This window comes from Parus major, chromosome 2 (genome assembly GCF_001522545.3).
Source record: "Parus major isolate Abel chromosome 2, Parus_major1.1, whole genome shotgun sequence".
Lineage (NCBI taxonomy): Eukaryota > Metazoa > Chordata > Aves > Passeriformes > Paridae > Parus > Parus major.
In genome coordinates, this window is record NC_031769.1 from 16,092,513 (window position 1) to 16,116,408 (window position 23,896).

Consider the following 23,896-nt stretch of genomic DNA (forward strand, 5'->3'; position numbering starts at 1 on the left):
TTCAGTTTTCATACACTGATTTATATTTATTCTCATTGTGGCCTTTGTGCATCAACATGTAAACATCTTCCCCATCCCCCACAATCAATAGCCCCCGCTAAAACAATTGTACAGCACAGTTTGATTTGCTCTGAATTGCATGGCTTCCTGCAGTAAAAGACTTCAAACTTTTGTTTTTAAAAAAAAAAGAACTTAAAAAAAAAAAGATTTTTTTTTTAAAAAAATAATTTTTGGTAGCTTGTGTTGGAAGCAAATAACTTTTGAAATAAATTTAGGCACAGTCTGGTAAGTAGCTGCCAGAATGAGTGGAAGGAGCTCTCTCACTTGTCTCGCATGAGAACCATTTCTGTCAGGTGGACGAGGGCCTCTCTCTCGGGGGACGGCCGCAGCTTGCGGATCTCGCGCGTGGCGGCATGGCAGTAGCGCTGGGCGAGGTAGGTCGTTTGCTGCACACCATCACTCTGATGGAAGGAGACAGAGATAGGAAATGGTGAACTCTGATCAGCCTTCTGCCTCTTCTAGTCACAGGGGAAAGTTTTAAGGTCAGTAAGTACCCTAACACATTATATTCTGATGGGGAGAGGAAGAGGATTCATTCTGTAATCAGGGAAGCCCACCTACCTGCCCCAAACTGTCAAAGTACTAAAACTCATCCATGCTAAAACACCAACTCAACCATTACAAAACTGCACTGGTATTGATAGCAAACTAGAAATTAATGGTTTATCCCTTCCCCTCCTGCCCTAAATAGAGATGTACAAAACCTCTATGCCATTCTGAAAAATAGGTATTAATTTTGCACAGACCATTACTCAGTCTTTTTAGACCAGAGTCAATTAAAACTGGTATGGGGTGTGCACTGCAGTTACAAGACTGACTGGTAATTATGTGCCACTTATATCAGCTATTGAATACAGCTATGCCTCAGCTGAAGGAACTGGGTTCATGCATGAGCTTTTTACTTATGCGGATTTTATGCAACTGGAGGGGAAAAAAAAAAAAGAGTTCTTCAGTACCTAGTGTTTGTGTTAAAACACTGTGCCAGTAGGAGAGCTGAGGAGCTCTGACTTGGCATTGTACACTGCATGCTATCAGGAGGTATTTGACAATGCAGCCTTGCTATTTTACTTGAGAGACAATTTCAGACTGAGCAGCAGGGAGAGCAGAAATATTTGGTATTAGTCTTACCTGCAACACGTATTTCCGTGCACGTTCAACATCTCCTGGCTTACTGAATCTCCTCATTATCATAGCATTCATTTCTGGAAACTAAGCACAAAGGGAGAAGGGTTTGTGTTTGCTTTTGAGTTGTTTTCCAGGTAGCTGCCTGCCATGCTAAGGTCAGAACGATGCCAAGTGCAGCCCTCTTCCCTTGTCACTGTTATTGCTTACAGGTATAGCTTTAGGTTTGTACTTGCAGTCTGCACAGGACTACAGTATAGCAGAGCCCAAGCATTGAAAACTTAAACCATCTGGCTGTGCTGGCTGTAGCCAGTTGGTAGCAAAAGTCAGTACCTGCCATTTTATCATGTTAAGCAGATGCTCCAGTGTGGTAATTTCTGATGTGGCTACTACCTGGTGTATAATGTGCATCAGATATTCTATCACAGATGAATGGTTAGTGTTGGCAGTCCTAGAAGAAGCACCTCTACCCCCACACCTACAAAAGAACCCAGGATGTTTGTTTTTACAATATTGCACAGTTCAACTTGTAAAACCCCCTTGTGGTAACACTGGCATGTTCTCCTACATTTTCCATTGTGGTGGTATTTTACATATGTAGATTTATTTTTTTTTTTAAGACGAGAAAAATTAGAACTATAAGGTATTTTGTTTTCAGTCACATAGCATTTGTAGTTAGCACTGCAGGCTCAATTCCCTGTGAATCAAGCAGGTAACTCAAGTCTGTTGTTTTGAGAAAAATCACATCACTGAGCTATATATGCAGCCTTTTTCTTCAGACAGCCTAGAAACAGAAAAACCTAATGCTTAGCAAAATAAGGCCACAACTCAAGGCAGCTACTCCACAGAAGAATTCTTTTTAAGGGAAAGAGCTGTTTGTTCATCTTTCCTGAAAGAATTAAGAGTCAAACAGATGATTTTATTGCTGTACACTTTTAAACAATGATCTGCTTTCCTTGCACACCTTTTGTCCTGCAACTGCAGCTTTACAACCTTGTTCAGGTACAAACATGTAGCACTCCTCTGTGCTGCGACATTTTCCTATTACTCATACATCATCTTGGAGATGCATTCAGAAGTTCAGTGGTGACTCACACTTTATCTAAAAGAAGAAAGTCACGGCTTTTTCTAGATCCTAGCTTCCTTCCCAGGTAATGACAATTTAATTGCACTCTTCATGCAATCAGTTTTCACAGTATTCATATTTACAGTTATATAGGATGCATATGGGATCACTTTTTATATTTAAGCACTAAAGGACAGGAAAATCCCCAAACTTGTAAGGCAGAGCTGTTATTAGCAACTCTGCATATTTAGTGGGCAGCACATCAGCATTTAACAGGAATGTTTATAATAAAAATAGACCTTCATTATTCAGCTGTACTCATTTAAGAGGAGCTTTAGAATTAGCATACACTAGTGTATTTCCTTAAAAAGTAAATGGGGCGGATTTTTTTTTTTTTTTTCTGAGTGACCTAACTTTAAATACTGAATAAATAGGTTTTATATCAAGGTAAACATTTTTTTCTCCTTAATATTCTAATGCACAAAGGTGTATTTTAGGGGGAGGGAAGGGGAGGGGAGAGGATAAGAAGAAAAGGCATCTGTCACTGATGATCCAGAGCACATTAAAAACGAACAAATGTTTTTCAGGAAGACAACTTGAGGAGTACCAGCTACATGAAAGGATAGAGCAATACTAATCTGAAAAGACAGCCTATAATTAATAATTACACTTTGGGCTGTCTTCAAGTCCTGGCTCATGAGTTTTTTTCTCAGATATAAAAATATGAAATATCTTTTAGTAGCATCACAAGTAGGTGTCTGTTGAAGCTCCACATTTTATAGCACTCGTGCTTTGTTTATATATCAGTTAAGTCTGTAGTGCTGTTCTTCCAGTTTCTTGAAAACAGCAGGACATTTTCAGCAAAGAAGCCTTCTGGTTAATGCAGAAAACTTTTTAAGATGGTCAAGTTATCTTTCAATGCAAAAATGTACTCTTCCCATCTATCAAAGATACAAAAAGGAAAAGCATTTAAAAGTGACATTTAAAAGTCACTTTAAGCATTTAAAGCTCTACAAAGAACAAGATAGGACTGGCAGATTTTCTTTTCTTGTATTTCTGTATTACGAACTAATTTATCTTGTAAAGCTAATTAAAAGATAGATGAAGTTCAAAGTCAGAGACAGACAACCCTAACAAATTAATGAAGAATAGTCTTAATTTAAAAATTGGAATACTCAACACCCACATGACAATCAATATCACCCATTCTCTGACATCTAACATATAAGACCTAACATCTACTGCTGTACCATGAAAATTGGGTATTTTCAACATGCCTTGTTTCCTTCTACACACAGCTTTAGCACACACAAAAACAGTTTTACAACTCCATGATCCCTTTCTTCCCGAGTGTCTCACTGGTCTTTGGACAGCTCCAATTGCTGACGACACCACTCTGAAATAATGATTCATGAACATGCTTGTGAGTCCCCCAGATGAGTATGGGAAGACACTGAGGACATGGAGAATGTTGTCCTCAATATGCATTCATCTACTTTGTCAGTTGGCTGATACTGTGTGCTCCCCTGTCTTTTCTGAGATACAGATCCTTGTAAATGCCCAAAGGATATGGAAGCAAACAGATGTGTATGTTCCACCTCCCCCTACAACAGGCTCTTTTGGAGGGGGAAGTAAATGTCAAATTTGAGGGTTTTTTTTGTTTTAAATGATTTAGAACTTTTCCCATGTCAAGCTCTAAGTAATTCCACTGAGAGATCATAGACAAGAGCTCTGCTGGAACTAATTGTGCCAGTTTTTGTATCACACTGTGAAATCTGGTAGGAAGGACTGCTTTTTAAGTCCCAAATCTGATTGCCTCTGGTGAACAAGACACTGGAGCAAAGAATTAAACCAGTTTCTTCTCTGTTTATGGATTAGCACCAATTTTAATATTTTTTTCATGTTGCTCACGCTTCTGTTTTCATTCTGCTCCTCCAAATAATTTTTAAGGCTCTGAAAATCTTGACCAATTTTATTGACCATGTTTTATTTATGACACTCTTTTCTCTTATCCAGCCTTCTGACAGGAAAGCGACCTGTGTTTGTAACTGGATAATACTTGAGGACAATGAGATTAAGAGATCAGATCCAACAAATAAAGGTACCCACCTAAAGGCAAGAATTCTTGGCCCCAGGTGGATACAAAGCCCAGAGCAAGGCAAGAAAGAGTCAAGCCTGGGAAGATGTCTCAGGAGAAAACAAGCAAGAAGCTACTTAGGAATAACCTATACAAAATGTGATAAAACTCTCTGAATACCTACAAGAGCCTAACAGTAAGTAGAGTTGCGCAGGAAGGTGTTTCTCGTAACTTGTGTGTGCACAGAATCCATCTGATATCAAACACACTGATCTGTCACACATGCCCAAGCCTCTCTCATCACTGACACTGGAGATTTGATGTGTTTCAGCTGGTCCTGTGAGGAGCAGTTCACACTTTTTATTTTGAGGAAACAGCTTCCTGCTGACTTACCTGTCGACAAGCAAATAAGACGGGACCTGTAGCTAATCCAAGCTTGAGATCTGCTGCTGTTGGTTTCCCCAGATGGTCAGCACATGATGTAAAATCCAGCACATCATCTATCAGCTGGAAAAAATATACAAATTATTTAAAATTTCTTTTGAAAAAATTAGAGCTAAATACAGAATAATCCTTGTTAAGGACAAGATTTGTAGGAATGATTAAGACAACCCACTTTGATTTCTACAGCATTTCTAAGTTTAGATTTAGATTCCCTTTAGTTCAACAAAAACACTACCTGAAAAGCTATGCCAACATTTTTTCCATACTGGTATGCAATCTCATGAACTTTGGGATCAGGGCACCCTAGAATTGAAACCTGAAAAGAAAAAAAAAACCCAAATAAATAGAAAGCTTTAGTTAGCACCCACTTTTAGCCCCTAAACATAGGTGTGACACAGCCAGCACAGGCAGGAGGCATCTGGGAAATACAAAAAAAGCTGACTCGGGCACATTCTGGCTTATCTCTGTTCGTGGAGACACGTAACTAGCCAAGCTCACTAGAAAATAAGGCTGAACAGCAGGGCAGTATTAAAACTACATTCAAGTCTGCAAAGAGATGAGCTTTATTAAATATTTATCAGGCTTAGAAATTACAGTGCAAGGATAAAGAGAGAAGAAATGTTGGATGCACTTCACATGCAGGGTAGTAGTCGTATACAGTCCAGTGATGGGGAAATTAAACTAATTACATATATAAATCAGCCTGGGGATAACTTAAGGTCAGACAACAGATAAATAGACATTATATTTCTCATAAAAGATCACAGAGCTGGATGTGTTGAAGCCAGCACAGGAGGGGCAGCTTACCTAAGTTTTAGCAAAATAATATTTTTATAAGCTGATGTTAACTGTATCTGACTTGCTCAGGAAGATGAGTTGATTAGCTTCCAGGCAAAGATACCGAGGGATAACTAATGGCAAAGAAAGGACAGCAAATGAAGAAAGCACACCGAGCTGACTTGGTGTCACTAAACTGAGACAAACAAAACATTTTACTTGAATGCACAATCAACTACCTGAGAGACAGAAATTTTGCTGAATAAATGCCACAAAACTAAAATACAGGACACTAAGGTTTGAGAATTAATATCTTGTCTCAAAGTAAGGGCAGTTATGCTTTTTGCATTTAGGTACTGCTTATGTATTTTGCAAAATGAGGTTAGTTAAATACTCAGATTTATTCCAACCTTAAGTAAACCAATTAGGAACAGGGGACAAAAATCCATCCTGGTTTATTGCAGGCATTCCAAATCTGCTGTGACACAGGGAGTGAAGATACATTTTACTTAAGACTAAAAATATATGCCAGGAAAACTACACAATATAAAAATACGTGTGTATATATATATTCTTTTTTAAGACAGTGTAAGGTAGGGTCATAAAGAAAACCCCTCCAACCCCAAAATCAACCCCAAACTAAAAGTGAGTCCAGCAGTAGTGAGTAGCTTTGAAGGTGAACATGAAGATAGAAATAAGAAACAACATTAAATCCTAATAAATGTGATGCAACTTGCACAAAATGAGATTGTTTCATGTATCACTGCACTTCATAGCTGAGCATCAGAATACTTCCCAGTCATAACCTGCATCTGTGGATAACCAAACCCCAGAGGAATCTGGATGACTGAGGAATTAAAAGTATTAAACATTCCCCACTTTTATTTAAAGGAGGACAGTATAGCAGGAAAATAATGCTACTTATCTCTAACAATGATACAAAATCCTGAAGGCTGTTGAACAGAGTGAACTGCAAATATGAGATATTTAAACTGATGTTGCTAGGGACTATCAAAGTAGAACATTTTGCCCTTTTATCCTCCTTTTGATGTTTGTCTCTTAAATAGCAGTATTTGCCCGAAGACCTAACATCTACTTCTGTACCATGCAAGCTTTTGTTTGCTTCTGTAATATAAATCACATAATACCAGCATGGCATGGGACTGCATCTATCCTGTCCTAATGAAATCCTTACCTACCTCCACATTTCATTCCACGTGGAGGATTAAAATATGGAATTCAGTGCCAAAATTCTGGTTAATGGTAAAGGGTTGGAATGGGCAGTAGCTGGCAGAGGGTGAGTGTTGCAATCTTCTCATGGGGGACCCCTCTGTTCTATCCCCCATGGTGTGGAGGCACAGCTCCTCACTGAACACCAGAGAGAGGTCCTGGAGTGGATGCAACAAGGACTAAAAGTATCTAGACACAGGAGGCTCAGACTTGCTTGGAATGATCCCGGGTTTATTGTCTGTCGTCCATCTGGGGCAAGAGAGAGGCCGAAATGCCCTGGGTTTTATCTCCTATACCTGGGGGCAGGGGTGATGGGGGGATACAGGGAAGTTACAGCCAATGGGACAGGGGAAAGGGAAAAGGTTCTCAGGTGGGGACTAATATTACACAGACTGAGGGTGAGTTTTTCCCTTGGGATATACCATGATTTTTAGATGCACTAAAAATCTCACCCTTTTCTGTTATACAAAAAGGAGAAAAAAGAAAACATGAGAGGAAGTGCTATGTAAAGAAAAGAGCTTCTCATTTAACCTGAAAGGTCATTTCTTGTTCAAAGACAAAAAAAAGACAAAAATTAAAAATTTAGGAGATTTGTTTTGCCAGTCATCCTCCAGTGAGCAACCCTCTGACCATGACCACATCATAAATGTGCAATGACTGGGTTGTGTCTATCAGGAAGTTCCTTCAGGATGCAATTTCTCAAGCTGCTCTTGTAGATTGTTGCCCCCAGCTGGACATGGGCCGGGCTGCAGCCAGGCAACCTCACTCCCACATGGAGTTTAATTAACTGGGATAATGTTCTGGGATAATACATGCATTTGCAAATACAAATCAGGATAACCAAGTCAATACAGTGTTGTGTGTCTAAATTATAAAACTCCCTCTTTGAAAATAGCCTAGAGCTCCCCAAATGGGTATGACTGGTTCATGACAAATTTAATCTTGCAAGAATTCAGGCCTATCCCCCACTAAATCATGATGAAAAATCCTTCCTAATACCAAGTAGAACAAATTCTTTAGGGAAGTTCTTTGAGTTCAGCAAAGCAGGACAATCTCCTTGGTGTTATTTCAAACACACTTTTTTGAAAAAAAAAGTTGTTTCTGTTATGTTATATAAGAGACTATAAACCAATTTTGCCTCTTTACTGGATTTCTCGTCCATAAAATACAGCATCAGCTCTGGGTGTATATATCCTGCTATAGTCTGATATTTAATAAGTGACAATATGGCAGCTGGAGATGAAAGCATTTGCTCATCTCTGCCAGTGCTCTGTAGGTCAAAGAGGAAAACCTGCTGCTAGGCCAGAATATGCTTGAATAAACACTACAAGTGATGTTTTTTCTTGTACTCCTAGATTTGTGGACTCCATGGAAAAGAAAAGCTCTAAAATCTTCCCCTTTTCCAGCCATTCTCCTCCATGCCCATCTCTAGAAGCAGTCAGATTCCTGCCTTCTCACTGCTGGCTTATCTACCACTTTTTTTCTAGACAGAGGCAGTGTTCCTCTTTCCAGGAGAATCACAGAATAGCTTAGGTTGGAAGGAAACTCTGAAAGCCATCTGCTGAGAGTTTACTTCACAGTTAGACCAGGTTTCTCAGAGCTATGTCCAGTATATTTCTGAGCATCTCCAAGGATGAAAAATCATACACTCTGTCTTGGCTACTTGTTGCAATGTTTGACCAACCTCATGGAGAAATTTTTCCTCAAACCTAATTGAATTTTTCCACAGTACAACTGTGGAAAAACTGGTACAATTGGTCCTTTCACTTCACATCTCTCCATCCTCTCTATGTCCTCCAATTACAAGCTGGAGATGGCAGGAGGATTCCCCCTTTGTCTTCCCTACTCCAGACTCAAACCAGCTCTTGGCATATCATTTGCTCCAGCCTCTGCCCTCAAGGTGGCCCTTCACTGAACTCTCTGCAGAGTGCCCATGTGTGTCCTGTAGGAGGGAGCCCAGCCCTGTGGTCTCACAGCCACTGCCCAGGATGTGCTGCTGCAATGGCAATGATGCCCCCTCCCTGTGTTTGTCCTCCACTGCTGCTGGGAATGCCTCCAACTTCTCTGGGCTCCTCAAACCCTCCTGGGAACTGCTCTTGAGGAGGGGGTGATGGAGGCCTCCTTGGCAGAGGGAGATGTCTACACAAGGCACAAAACTATCTTGTCCTGAGTCTGCATATTCATGCATTTGACCTTTTCTCAAGTGATTAATATTTTAACAGGTTAACCAAGTCCTTGTTTGTGCAGAATTGTACTTTGCCGTAGCAAAGATTATCTGCCTGAATATATGTGATCTATTTATTCAAATCTTTTTCACAGCAAAAGAGATACCCCCAAAAGACTTACTGTATTTTAAATAACTAAGGAGATTAACTAGCTGACCATGCTATCTGACTATGCCATTACCCTACATCTGCCATTGGACATTATTACATCCTGCAGGTCTAGTTGGGCTGGGGGGATTCAATTCTGCTGGTGGGGGTCAGAGGTCTAATTTTCCTAGGCACCGGTTCCACATGCTGGTAGGGTTTTCTGATGAAGCCCTGTGCAGCAAACTAGGAACTGGTTGGAGCAGGAACTCACAGGTAGATCCAGAGTTGCAGACTACTGGTTTATTCAGTCCCTTCCACAGCCTTACACAAGGGAAGCACAAGCTTCCTCCTAATATGGAAATCAAGACTCTCTAGTGCACCTTTAGCAAGCACAATTTAATCCCTCATCTGAAAGTATACCAAATATAAACAGCTTTATGAGACTCAGGAATTTACATTACAGCAGGGTTTAAAAAAGGACAGAAAGTTATTTTGCTATCTCCAGCTGGCCTGGTGACTAAACAGAAATTCCACTTCAGCTTTATTGTTTCTGAATTCTGGAACTAAAGTCACCTCATGTTTCTCTGAAAAATGCCTTGCAGTAACTAAGGCTTCAATGACTCTGGGCCACCTGCCACTGTTTCCTTTTACAATACATTTTGATTTAAACTCTGGTAACATTCCCCCATGCAGAACTATTGTAGAAATAAACCTAAGACTGGAATGGCTCTTAACATTTTGAACAAACTGTTCTGTCCCTAAGTCCTAACTTAAAGAATTTTGATTTAAATCCAGTAATGCTTTGGTGGTACAGAATGTATCAATTAAATGTGAATGTCGTGTTTAGACCTTTTTACAGGAATACTCTACTCTTCCATTTCTAAAGCATGGCACCATGGAATTCTGAGGTGCCACTTGAACTTATTTGACATCTTTCCAGTTAATACTTGTATTTTATTCAACCACAGCAACAAATGAGGTTTTTCCTATCATTAACAGGAACAGAACTGCTTTTAAAGCCCATAATCTCTTATTTGTCCCTGAAAACAAGATATGAATACTATTGATTCCTTAACTGAATTTCCTTTCAAGATAGAACTGGTGATGCTGCTTATCATTTTTTCTACAGAAAGCAGAACTCCCTTCTGATTCCATTTCCTCAGTAGCCAAAGCCATCTAAACAAAAATCCCTTTTAACTGCTATCAATAGAGCTCTCCTAATCCATACAGAAAGAAACTGAGGGAAACATACGTATTCAACTCATTGGTACTATGTGCAGCATGTAAGGATTTGCCATGAGAGACCTTTTCTCTCAGTTTTCCTTTCTAACACAAATTTTACAGCATATGAAATTCCAGCAATTCAGCAATGGAATAACTCAGACCAGCCACTAGAAGAAAAGCATCCAAACACCCCCTTGACCAGCATCACAGCCTCAATCTTGAAGGAAGTGCTTAAATCCTTAACTCTTGCAAGTCATGAAAAGGAAAAAGCTTAAATCAGCACATTTGTAGGGAGAATCCAGTCAGTGGGAAAGTGATTTCTCTTATCTGCTAAGATTCTTTAAGGCAGACTGTCAAAATGAATATTAAAACTTGTGCATGTGTTTTTCTGGGGTAGTAGAATAATGTGATGCTCTCTACTAGTCCAGGTGCCTACTGATAAAAAACAAGACATACAAAAGAAAATTTTCAGGGTCCTGTTGCCATTAATATGAGCAATCCAAAAGACTTGATTTCTTTCCTCCAACTAGAATAAAAGGTATTTTCCCTCCCCTGAAATCCATGTGTCTCATTCTATGTGATCATTTTGATATAAGCTATTTTCAACTGCTGTCTGTTGTACAAATGTACCAGTTCTCTGAGAACAAAGGAAGATGATTAACATTAGCACAGATTTTTAGTCTAATTCTCTTAGAACTCCTGCTTGCTATAGAATCCATCAGTTATACTGCCTTCCACTAAAAAGAATAAACAAATCTCTCTTTTGGGGTGAAATTATTACCCACCTCTATTTTCTGCACTAAAACTGAACATCTGTATTTGTGTAAGAACATAATCTTGAATTGGATCTATTTGTAATCAAGTAACAGAACGGAGTGACAGGGTTGGATAAAGCAATTGATAATTAAAACCCCCAGACAAATCAAGAGGTACACGCTTCTGGTTTTTTACAACGTGATGTAGAGATATCAGGGAAATATTTTCACACAGAGGGTGGCTGGGTACTGGAAAAGACTCTCCAGGAAAGTGGTCACAGCATTGAACCTGACAGAGTTAAAGAAGTGCTTGGACAATGCTCTCAGGCACGTGGTGTGACTCTTGGGGTGTCCCATGCAGGGACAGAAGTTGGACTTGCTGATCTTGATGGGCCCCTTCCAATGCAGCTTACTCTCTGATTATACGAATTAATTGTTTCCTCCCACTGTTACCATTACATTTAAGGTCTCACTCAGCACCAAGGAATAGGGACAGATGTCAAAGAAGATTCAAAATCAAATTATAGGCTCAAAAATGATCAACTGAGTTTAAAACCACTGTCTCAAAGTTGCAGAATTTCGTGATTTGAAGATTGCCACCATTATGATTATTTGAACATTATTTTGATTCCATTGAGAATAACAATAAATCCGTGCAAAAATAAAAAATGCGAATTGAAAGTGAAAACCAATATTGGAGGCTACACAGCTGAACTGTGATAAAATTCACAATCTAACCCATTCACATTCTGGCAGAATACCATTACAAAGGTTTGCTTTGAAGGGTCTCCAGAGCAAACAGCAATACTAGGAGTTTAGCTGTGAAGCTTACAGTATGGTATGTTAATTTCAGAAGAGACAGACGTACATACTGCTTTACAACTGTTTGCTATCAGACTCGCTGTCTTCTTAAAAGTCTTCTCGAGGTAGTGAGCAAATCTCTCATTCTCGTTTTCCTTGGAACCCAGCTGGAGGAATTCACCTAAAAAGTTGCACAGATTGGAGGTTTTATTTCTGGATTTACTGCTTAGGCAAGCAACTGGGAAGATAAAAAAATAGGAAAAAACCTTACCACGCACCAGATCTTCAATCACCTGAGTTAGAACAGAGATGATAGTAGTATTTCCAATTCGTGCTAAAGCTACAGAAGCAGCTGAGAGGATGAAGTCACCAGCTAGAACAGCCTAAGAACAACAACAACAAGAAGAAGGTGATTCCTTAAGTCTTTTCCTGTGTTACTCCAGACCGTACAATTTCCCTTATTTGTCAGATCTACCCACATTACATAACTTTTCTACATAAAGCACAAATATCTCATTTTAAAAGCAAAAAAACACATAACCAAATATTGAAATCTGAGTAATTTTTGAATCTCTATCTTATAGTACTGTTTATATTTTTCTGTATAAGCACTGTCCTCTATGTATGCAGTATGTGTTTGCTTATGAAGTTTATCTGAACATTAGTTCTCTATTCGACCATTCTCTTGTGGCTTGTTGCCACATTCTCTTGTTGCACCATGTAACTCCAAACTGCCCCAAGTTCCTTCCTTGCATTTTCTGGTGAAGACCTTTCTTGTAATCCTCTGTGAAGAAAATTCTAATTTCAAAAAAAAATTTCCTGCTGACTGTAAACATTTTTGTGGTCACCACTGAATCAGCATTCAGGAGGAGGTACAAGTTTAAAGTATTTCAACAGCACTGCCAAGAATGGCACAGGGAATGTAAAATCAGTAATAATCACAGAATGGGTCAGGTTGGAAGGGGCCAGTCATCTGGCCTGCTCAAGCAGGGTCATCCCAGAGCACATGGCACAGGATTGCATCCAGATGATTTCTAAATCTCTCCAGTGAGGGAGACTCCACACCCTCTCTGGACAATGTGTTCATATTCAGGTGGAACTTCCTGTGCATCAGTTTTAGTCCACTGCTTCTTGTCCCATTACTTGAGAAGAGCCTGGATCCATCTTCTTGACACTGCTTTCAGGTACTTATGATGAGAACCCCTCTCAGCTGGCTCTTCTGGAGGATAAACAGGCTCAACATTTACACACTTCAATCACTCATTATCTAATGCTTCCAACACTTTAGAAAACACATTTGTCTCACCCACAAACTGTGCACACCTCTTCATATGTTTTCTGACATATTCCAAGACCTAGAGATAGTAACATTACAAACCTCTAGGTACTTGTGCTCTGCTGAAATTTAAAGGCAAGTCCTGCACTTATTAGCAAACTCACTTTCCTCTCTCCCCAGATTTGATTAAGTGTCCTTTTTCCTCTGCGAGAATTTGCATCATCAATAACATCATCATGAACTAGACTGGCTGTATGGATCATCTCAGCAATTACAGCCACAGAGCGCTGGCTTGCTTGCACCTCCCTAAAATAAAAAACAAGAACTGTCAAATAATTAAATCAATTATATATGCTGCAATACACTAAAAAATCTTTATTAAAAACAAAATAAAAAATGTTTCTCTGAAAACAGCTGTTACAGTTTTTTCCTGGTCTGACCTCCTTCTTTCAAACCTGGAATTAGGAAGGCAAGAGAAAGTAAGACCACGTTAGTACAGTAGGTGCAGAGTGATGCATCCATCCTCATTAGGCCTATTTCTACATTGCTGCATTAACAGTACTGCAAAACTCCTGTGTTATTGACTTTATTTCCTCTAAATCCAGACTGCAATAAATAGCACAGCATCAAGGATGCTTGGCTCCAAGATTGAAGTCTGGAAAACAGCAGAGGAAAGAATGCCTGGTAGCTTTGTAGATGAGTTTTCCTTATCTCTGTTGCTCTGCCTAGAAATGTGACATCACAAACTCTCTAAAGCTGGATAACTCTACTAACCAGCAAGTGGAGAGTTCAGAAGAAACAGAAACCTGCATTCTACATTTGAAAGACATAATTCATAGATCTTGTTCTTTATGTTACCTGATTACCTTAAAACCCCAGAGGTTCTTGAGAAGACTGAGGAGTTAACTAGAATTCTACTTCAACCACTTTAGGACTGTAAACACCAACTACCCAACACTTACTGGAACTCAGCTTCTGGGGAAGATCATCACTGATGATTCAACTCTCAGTGGTTCACATTACTTTGTTTTTTTAAACTAGGTGAAAAGAAAGTAATGGAAGAACACAGAAGCAATTATGTAGAGAACAAGACTGGCAAAAAGCACATGAAAGAGCCAACCTTGCTCACACAAAGGACCATCTCCCTTAATATCCATTTGCCACTATCTTCTGGTATTTTGCTATCAGTTTTTATCATGGATTACATGCAGGAGCCCAGAATGGCTATCCCAGTCAGCCTTACCTCATAGGTATAACAAGTCCACATGCACATTTAAAATACACCCCCAAAAAACACTAACATAAAAAACCCACAACAAAAGAAAGAAACTACTTCTGAATTATAAATACTATACTTCTGGTACACACACAACAGAGAAAATCATACTGTTTTCCAGAAGAACAGAAAAAGAACAGAAACAGAAGATAATTTCAATTCAGCTAAGAGAATTTAAAACTTCCCTGCACTGCCTATGTCCATTAAAATGTGATTAATCACAGAATGAAAGAACATATTGCAGTCTGCTGACATAACACTGCGTTCTGACACATACCTCTATACAGAATCCTGCACTGCTGTCAGTGGGAGTTCTACATCCTGAACAATAGCAGGATGAATGGGTAGCTCAGGCTGTGAAAATATGGCTTTTACACAACAGAAAATAAGTGCTGGAAACCTTCATGGTTGTTTGGAGGCAAGTCTTAATGTGGACCAGTGATTTAATCAAATGCTAGTTTGGTAAGTAGTTTTCCAAAATAAACTACTCTTACTAAGTAGGAGAAAACTTACCTTCAAAAAACTGTAAAGGTCTCCAGCCTCTTTCATGCACTGTTCTCCTTTTGGGGATTCCCTTTTTCATTAATTATGTCAGCAGACTGGATTTCCTGCTGGGAAGCAGCAGTAAATGGCAACACTCACTGACACACTGAAATATTTCAGTAGTATGAAGACAGCACAAAACCACTTACACTTCAAAAGCAGGTTCTGAAAAAAACTTCTGAAAAGTTCTGCATTATACTCTCTTATCTCTGACAATGACTAAAAATGGCATAGGAATGTTCATGGTTTCCAGAATGTTGTATCAAATACAATTAATTCACATTAATCCGAAGGGGTTTTAAAACTAATATTTCCACAAAGTCTCAAGCAAGGCTCTTCCCACTGCTGGCAAAAAAAAGATCAGCAGTAGTTTCCTACATGCATCTTGTGAGACTAATTCTAGATCAGAGCATGCCTATTTTAGGGGAAAACACACAAACCCAAGGATCCCTCTCATCCCTTGACATTTTTCATTCAGCTTCTCCTGCAAAACAAAAGCAAAAAGTGGCAGTAACTCAATTCAATAGATCACAGGGTCCCTGCAAATCCAGTAAGTGGAAAGATGCCATTTTTAGGTCATTCTCAAAGTAAAGATGCCCCGAGATAATGTATATTTATATGGATATTTTATACAACTAAACATGTTCTATCTTTCAGTAGGACCCCCTGCTTGATTCGGTGATAAAGTTCTGTAGATCTACTGTACCCTGAGATATTTTCCATTACAGAACTTGTTTCATGAACACTGAACAAGCCAAGGCTGACCATACAGGTTAAGAAACCCCAAATATCTCCCTCCAAATATCCCTGTCCAAAACCAAAACAACCAAAAAACAACCAAAACCACCAGACAATGTTGAAGGTCGAAAAACTACACAAATCAGTATTTAGACTCTCCAGAAAGAGCTTTGAGGCAATGTGTTTGCCAGTAAGTAAATATTGCCAGCTTATGGAGAGGAAATGAATATAAGAACTTGTAAAATTTTTGTGGAGGACCACAGTCCTCCAAGCATCTTTCTCCTGCTAAGGCCCTGTGGCTGAAAGAAGCACACATCTCAGAAACAGAGTCTGTGACACAGAAGGGCACTGCAGACTAGGGGAAGCACAGAGAATGCATGTGTTAACACCAGGGAAAACTGCAGAGCAGCTGACACCACTGGCTTCTGGCAATGATGGTTTGGAGGAGTGAAAAAAAAGGGAACTAAGGCTGCTGGCAGGTCCTATCCTTAGGAAATATTCCATCAAGTTTAGCCATGTCATTTTATTTGTTTCTCACACTATTCTGATAAATTTATTTCCCTTCCCCTCCCCTCCCCCCCACCAAACTTTTGTGGTCAGTTTTCCCTATTGTCCTCCTACTTCTTTGGTCCTCTCTTATTTGCCTTTCTCTTTTTGATTGTAGAGAAAGAAATAAAAACTCATTTGCAAACACCTTTGGAGAACACAGAAACACTATGTCCTGTCAGGCTAATTGACGATTCAGTGAAATTCTTCACACAGGTATGTGAAGAAATGCCAGTGGATGTGTGAAATTCAGGCTTTGCATGACCCCAGCTTTAACTATTTCCAACAATTCTCACATAAAGCAAAGTTGCTATCAATAAGCAAAAAGCCACTGCCCAAGGGACTTAAAGACTTAGGGTAGAAAGATTTCTGACACTTAAAACTCCAAGAGAAAAGAAATAAACACACTTCAGTCACTTATCTTTTTGGTAATAGTGAGAGAACTCTTTATACAACTGTCATTTTCCTTATTATGACCAGAATAAAGTGACCTCAATCTAGATAAACAGTCACCCTGCTGAGGATACAGTAAACACCTCTCCTCATTCAAACCTAAACATAAATGATCAATGTCACCTAACCTGCAAGCAGAGCCACCTGGGCATTCCATTCTCCTGACAAATCTCAGCTGCCCTAGAGGGACTCAGTGAAGAGAAAGAGGGGATTGCCTTGTAGGGATTGCCTTGTAAGATCAGGACCTGCAGCCTTCCTAAATTGAGTCCTGTTATTTTAACAGCCAAATAAGAAGTATTACATTTTATACAAAAATTGCACAAAAGAAGAAAAGAAAACGGAAAAGCAGGCAAAAGCATGCTGGGTCCAGCAAGTTATATTACAGTTGAGAATGGCAGCAAGATGAAGAAGAAACTGAACATCAGCAATACAAACCCCAGAGGCAAAACTTTAAAAAAGTGCTAGGGATGAACAGCAGAGGATATTGGCTCACCCTACAAACCTACAGATACTGTGGTCAGTCTCTTCAGTTACATGTGTGGGAACCAAAGGCTCAACAAAGAAAAATAAGCCTGGGAGAAGAGTCATTATAACTGAGGAAAAGAATGATAAAATGTTTCAAGGGAAATGACAAATTGAAAGTGGAAAAATATATTTAAAAAACATTGGGAGAAGCAGAATGTAAGGCAAATATTTTTCCACTCAGGTTTGCAGAAGAGTAGCAAAGTTAAAAATATGCAGTATTAACTTCTCTACATACCCAATTTTCCTCAGGAGCATAAAAAAGTTGGAAGAACAATCTGTCACCTGGAGACAATGTTGCCTTAAGAAAGAACAATAATGAAGCAATCATAGTATCCATGTGAACTGAAGTATATGTATACACAGACAGGGTGTAAGACAGCCTGCTCCAAGCAGCTTAAAAGCAAAAGAGAAGAAAATGCCCATAAAACTTTATCAGCTCACAGGAACTGGGTATCCACAGTACAAATGTAAATTCCTTTAACATAGCCGAGCCAACCCTCAAAAGCATTGGTCACCACACAAGACTACACTACACTACAGTGAAGACTTTGTATCAACATATGGGATATTTAATTACAATCACATTTGCACAGGGCACAGAAGAGGAAGGTAAATACCCAGAGATTTCATTCCATTCCTTCGCTGAAACATTTCTGTTCTTGCCACTCCGAATTTCATTCTAAAAGCAACATGACAAAGATGTTGACTCAGCCTGGTTTGTACTAGGAACATTCAGATTATTGAGGAGGCTTTTAAACACTGAACATACTTTGGAGGTGCTGATTAGAACCACAACAGATGTACAAACACTACCAAATGATACAGGCATCCAGAAATTAGAGGACTTACACCAAGGGCTGGCTACTGCAAAACAGTACACTTGCCCCAGGCATATGTGGCACTTTCTTACTGGCATAGGGCAGGTCTCAAAACTGGTCCTGACAGTTTTGAGACAGCATAACATGTGGACAAGAATGTGTCCATGAGCATATACATATGTCAAAAGACAGCAAATATGCTTTGAGCATACAGGCAAATTCAGTCTTTCCACTGCTCCCTCTCTTTGATTCACTGCTCAACTCCCACACTGTATGACATCAGTTCCAGCCTTCTCAGTATTGCACATGTGATTTTGTTCATAAGCTTTTCATGCGACATACTAGAATGAGATATAACTATTTTTACCATTATTTTGACTCCAAAGATGCTCCAAAAATCACTGTCCCCTTTGTTAGAAGTCTCCTCCTAAATTTCCATTCTCTTAGCAACATAATGCTTTGTCTTAAGTAGGTCTTTCACCCTGCTCTGATAAATTTGTAGACCACAAGTCTTCAATCTTCATGGTTATCTTTGCAATCCATCCCTGAAGCCAGCTGGACTTCCCTTATTTTGAACACAGGGATCGGACATGCTGATGATTTCAAGAAGCGCAATATACACTCCCATAGCTGAACTGGATGGCTGATGCATGCTAGGGTAACTTTGAGGTTCTTCATAATGAAAGTGGTTGCAAACCACACTGGGTTATGCCCTAATGGAACACCCAAGACCCTACAAGCTCAAGCAGAAATTTTTGGTATACTGTGCTTCCTTACATTTCACCATAGATGGCTGATCATCAAGAATGATTTTGCCATCAAAAAGTGCCATCCTCAAACTCCTTTTTTTCTTGTCAAGACCAATCAGGAAAATGTTAAGCCAGCCAGTGGCAAAAGGCATCCCTGAGGATTTTCACAACCAGTACTGTTCTTTTTGCTATCTCGAAATTAATGACAAGAAGCAGTCCTGAGCTGACAACAGAAACAGGCTGAAGCAAAGTTCATTAATCCTGGATGATTCTTCCTAAAACAAGGAGAACTGGCACACACAAGACAGGACACTGCCAGCTCAGTTTTGCTTTCTCCTTCAAAATTATATTCACATAGAACGGGATACAGGGAGAGGGGCTATCCATGCAACAAAATATCCATGTTCTGAGGTAGTAATCAAGTCCGACAAGGCATTAAACTATTCCTACAGAAAGAAAATGGTGCAAGAGCTCAGAGAAATTCCTTAATTTCTGACAAATTAGCTATTATCCTTAATTTCTGACAAATGACTGACAAATTAGCCTAGAACCACTTCTGGAAAGGGACCAAAGATTACCTATTTGAAATTCTATACAAGTCAACACTGGAAGCATAGCTGGAAGGCAGAGAACAGTGCAGCAAACACCTTTCCTCAAAATGCAAACACAGCAGTTGACAGGAACATGTGGAGTGAAGCATTTGCAACAAGCCAGACTCAGGAGTGATAGAGATACAGGCCAAGCATGATCTTCTGCTCAGTTAAAACTGCTTTCAAAAGACATGTAACTTGGAGATCATGAGGACTATGCCAGTCTAATAAGCTTAGAATCTTACATAAAGCCTAGAAACTTGCTACTAGAGGGTGGGAAAAAACCTCTTGACTGTTTCCAAAATTTCACTGCTTTGAATACAATCATACCACCTGTTTAATATCTTTTCTGCATAATTACTAAAAAAATCTATGAAGGCCTCTTCTCACAGCAAATTTCTTACCTGTGACCAGAGTTTAATAGGAACAGGGGTGGTTACACATGAAATATACTTAATACAGTTTATATAGTTTCAAAGAATATCAAAGGTTCTAATAAAACATTTATCCAAAAAGGTAGAATTTACTAAAAACCTTACAAATATCATAATTCAGCAACATTTTTTATCCACCCTGGTTACAAGTGCAGTATACTCCATGATTTAACACATGGAAATATGTAATAAACCCAGCAGTTCCTTTTGCACTGACAACTACAAAAGTACAGCTTCAAGATGGAACTTAAATTCAGGTTTTACTGAGGAGCATTTTATTTTCATAACGTATTTTTCAGAGACACAAGAATGATAATTTTCAAATATGATGTGTGTATCTGAAAGTGACCAACTCACTTGGAATTGTTATGGTGAATGTTGCAAGCCCGAGCCATTAGCACCACAATCATTGGTCGAAAGGCCTTTCCCTTCCCATCAAAGTAATAATCACACATTTCCTTAAGCTCTGCTGCAGAGACCAGCAATTCCTATAAAAAAGGACAAGAGCATTTCAGCATAGAAGTCACACAGTCTGTTTAGTTTAAGTAGAACAGTATGCATGTATAAGGTTATTGCCTGCATTCATTCCACCCAGTTTAAGCTCAAGTTGTTTCTAAAATTACTATGAGTAACTTGAAATATAAGTTATGCATTCCAGCACTGAAAATCTGGAGAAAAAACTGCATTCTGGTTCTATAAAATATGAGAAATGTTCTGTTTGCTTTCAGTTTCAGACAGCTGCTCATAAACATAAATAACATTCTTTCAATAAATATCCTCAAAACTGATGGCTTCTATTAAAAACAATCATCATGACATCCCAGCATAGTCACCACAATCTGTTACCTTTTTAATATCTTCATAGAGATTCTTCAAGTCTTTTTTACCTAGTTGAAAAGGGTCTTGGTATTTTTCATCACTAATTGTCTTACTGCAGCTGCACCAGTGGGATGTACTTGTATGATGAAACCTGGTGACAGTGTTTTTCAAGTCAGTAGTCTTGTTAGAAGTCAAGTTCCCCTGATTCCCCAAACAGAAACATCTGAAAGGATTTCTTTCTCTCCCTCTCCCCTCACACCACATTTAACCAAATGGATAAAATACATGAAGGCATCAAAACACACTTTTCAGACAGACAGTAAGTTGCAAGGACAGCAGAGCAATGCATTGATGGCTATAAACCTCTGGGACCCAGCAAAGCACATTTGGCAAACACACACACTCTGCCCTTAACAGATCCCAGAAGTCTTCTTCAGACACAGAACACTACCTTGCTCTCCTTGTATTCCTTTTGAATACACTATGGATAGCGTAGCCCACACATGGAGATAGAGCCTTCACTTCTGGCAACCCAACTATTCTGTTACTTTCTTCCCTCTCTTGCAAACTCCTGAAAAAATATTCCTGACTTAGATTTGGTATTTTTTCCTTTGTATACCCAGCTGCATACCCAGGTAGCATGATGATGCTAGGAAAGTTCATCATAAAAGGGTGAAATCTCCACCTGGATGCATTAAGATGCATTTAGCCTAGAAGATTAGTTTGTTTGTTTCCTGGAGTTGAAGTTTCTTCTGCTTCTAATGTTTCCTTTTCCAAAGTGACCCATATGTATTTCTTGCAGCATTCTTGCTTTACCCATTACTCTCCAGGACGAACGACTGAGATTCAGACTCAGCACTATAGCAGCAGTCTACACTGGAGTAAATAACCTTATTTTCAAGGTTTACAGCTCAGAGGTGTAACTACTATGTTCACCCAATAACTATTTCTTTACCCGCTACACAACAATGTGACTCTCCAACTTACCGCCAAAATATACTACATATTTTTGGAAACAAGAAAGTTGAACTTCTTTGGGTAATGTGACACATCTGCACAAAATAAAATCAGGGATAGTTTATTAGAACTTTAAACTAACAGAAAATATTTGACTACAAAAAAAATGTATCCATCACAACTGCTCTATTTCTCCATTTTAACAAGCCGGCAGCAAAGGGCGTCTCATAACCCCTTCCATATCACGTGAGACATGAATGCCAATAGGCACACTGAACTGATTCTTCTGCTTCAGAGCGCTGGACTTTCTACCCTGGCAGGCCCAGCCCAGGAAGCTTATCAGTTAAATTACTAAAACTGTTCCAATAAAACTTTGCTTTTGTACTTGTGCAAGGTGCAATTTTCAAATATTTCCTGCCTGGAAGATAAATCTGGACTGCACCAGTCAAGACATAGAGAAAGGGATTAGCTGTTTCAGCACGCTAACAGAAAATCATGTCCTTATTTTCCCCTGAAGCAACTTCAATTCAGCCTGCTATTTATAATCTATAAGCCTGTCCATTTTCCCTGCTACATGTCCAGAAGCTAACTTCCAAATCTACCAATGTCTCCAATGTTCTCTCCCTGCAGACAGAGCCCAGGAGCGTGCAGGAAGGCACAGTCCCAGGTACGTGACTCCAGCAGATACAGCCTGAGAAAGGAAGTCCAGCTTTTCCTCTGCTCCTGGGCGTGCTGCCAGCAAGCACTGAACCCTGCCCAATGCTGGGCTGAGCCAACCTAAAATCGCTGCAATCCACGTGTTCATCAAACTGCCTCTGCAAAAACTAGAACAGAAACGCTCAAGGAGACCTGCTCCTCGTGCCTCAGAGTCTCCTCATACCTGGATTAAAATCTCTCTGTCCTCGGACAGTGGGAGAGAAACAAAAGCTCTGTAATGGCTCAGGGGCACTCTTCCACCCTCCGTGCTTACACAAGGCCATGCAAGGAGTCTACGGAAGGCGAGGAGCTCTAACTTACCACAGATCTGCAACCCACTGCTGTCTGACTTCAGTGTCCTACGGCTGAGACATTCCTAAATCGCTCTCTCGGACCTCTCACCGCGTTCTGTTGCTAAAAATAGCTGATCTCTTCCTACTCTTCCTTCAGTGTGGGCACACACAGACTCCCTCCTTCACACTGCTGCTGCTTGACCCTGTAACAGCGGCTGGTGCGGGATTCTGGACACAATCGCCAGAGCACTTTCTCGGGGGTCAGGACAGCCAGAGCACCTCAGCGAGGGTCGGAATCGCAGCCTGGCCTTGTGAAGAAGCGCCAAACCAAGGCAGTGAGAGAGCTGCCCCCATTACCGCTCACAACGCTAGCACACACAAACGCCTTCAAAATCTCACTCTACTGAGAAGCACTTCCCCTGCTCCCACCTAGGGCCGGTTCCCAGAGGCGCACACTCTGACCAGTGCCAGAGATCCTTAATCCGGAATTTAACCTTGCTCCTGCCCCCAGTAAGAACCCCCCGGCTGGGAGCTGTCCCCGGGCCGTGGCGCTTCCCGGGCGGAGCCTGCCGGGGAGCCGAAGGAGCGGCGGCCCCGGGTGCCCGCCCGGCCCGGCCCGGCCCGGCCCGGCGCCCCCCGCCCCATTCATTCCGCGCCCGCCCGGCGCCGCCGCACTCACCGCCGCGCTGGGGGCCGGCGGGGCGCGGGGGCCGGGGCTGCCCACAGAGCCCAGCGGCGGCGCTCGGCAGCACGAGGCGCCGCTCCGCCACCACCACCGCAAGGCCATGGTGTCCCCCAGCCCCGCCGCGCCGGCACCGCCTCCCGGCACCGCCGCGACCCGGACGCGGAAGCGCCGCGCCGCCACCGCCCTTCGGCGGGGTACCGGGCGGGCACCCCCACGCCCTCTTTGAGGGCGGGAGACCTCTGTCCGGGTGCGTAGGTGACGCTGGAAGGCGAGGTGTGAGGACATGTGGTGGCGGCTCTGGTTGCCCGCCTGCCTGGCCTGGGGCTGTGTGACCGCGCTGTGCGGCTCCCGCGGGCTCTGCCCGGCGCCGAACGCCTCCCACGCCGAGCCGGGTCAGTGCCCGCGGCGCCGGGCGGCCGAGCTCTGCGCCTGGGCCCTGTCCTCCGACAGCCTGCTAGGTACGGCCTGCCCTGCCCGGGGCTCCGTACTCCTGTCCTGCCATGTCCCGGGGCTCCGTACTCCTGTCCTGCCATGTCCCGGGGCTCCGTACTCCTGTCCTGCCTTGTCCCGGGGCTCCGTACTCCTGTCCTGCCCTGCCCGGGGCTCCGTACTCCTGTCCTGCCTTGTCCC

General features: G+C 41.1%; 2 protein-coding genes across 7 annotated transcripts in view; one reads left to right on the plus strand and one right to left on the minus strand.

Annotated features, from left to right (window-relative positions):
- On the minus strand, window positions 1–23,568 carry PDSS1 (decaprenyl diphosphate synthase subunit 1). Of its 4 annotated transcripts, none has more exons than XR_002001299.2 (12): window positions 23,261–23,568; window positions 21,623–21,687; window positions 21,087–21,206; window positions 20,663–20,786; window positions 20,174–20,304; window positions 13,309–13,450; window positions 12,140–12,251; window positions 11,936–12,049; window positions 5,005–5,085; window positions 4,719–4,832; window positions 1,189–1,269; window positions 1–461 (listed from the first exon to the last, which is right to left on the minus strand). XR_002001299.2 is itself a non-coding variant. In XM_015617085.3 (12 exons), exons 1-12 carry the CDS (start codon window positions 23,366–23,368, stop codon window positions 321–323), a joined length of 1,329 nt encoding a protein of 442 aa, XP_015472571.2. In that variant the 5' UTR covers window positions 23,369–23,389; the 3' UTR covers window positions 1–320. The 4 variants fall into 4 exon arrangements, 3 of the variants coding, with proteins under 3 accessions (XP_015472571.2, XP_015472572.1, XP_018861109.1); XM_015617085.3 differs by having other exon boundaries at window positions 11,940–12,049; window positions 23,261–23,389; XM_015617086.3 differs by lacking the exon at window positions 21,087–21,206 and having other exon boundaries at window positions 11,940–12,049.
- The window catches only part of LOC107199703 (protein adenylyltransferase SelO), a 23,638-nt gene continuing 23,278 nt past the window's right edge, over window positions 23,537–23,896 (plus strand). For all 3 annotated transcript variants that reach the window (XR_004495616.1, XM_015617069.3, XM_015617070.3), the window contains exon 1: window positions 23,537–23,724. Coding sequence is in view for 2 of the 3 variants with exons in the window: in XM_015617069.3 (XP_015472555.1) it covers window positions 23,550–23,724 (175 nt within the window). In the remaining variant the exon portion in view is untranslated. The remainder of the gene's footprint in view (window positions 23,725–23,896) is intronic.

What these genes read in the sequence shown, in the direction of transcription:
- PDSS1 (XM_015617086.3), bottom strand. Translation starts at nt 23,551, where the DNA reads ATGTCCTCACACCTCGCCTTCCAGCGTCACCTACGCACCCGGACAGAG. An exon ending in GATTGAAGATCTGGTGCGTG is followed by an intron (nt 12,050 to 12,139) that starts GTAAGGTTTTTT and finishes GCAACTTTTTAG; the next exon opens with GTGAATTCCTCCAGCTGGGT. An exon ending in ATGTTGGCATAGCTTTTCAG is followed by an intron (nt 4,833 to 5,004) that starts GTAGTGTTTTTG and finishes TATTTTTTCCAG; the next exon opens with CTGATAGATGATGTGCTGGA.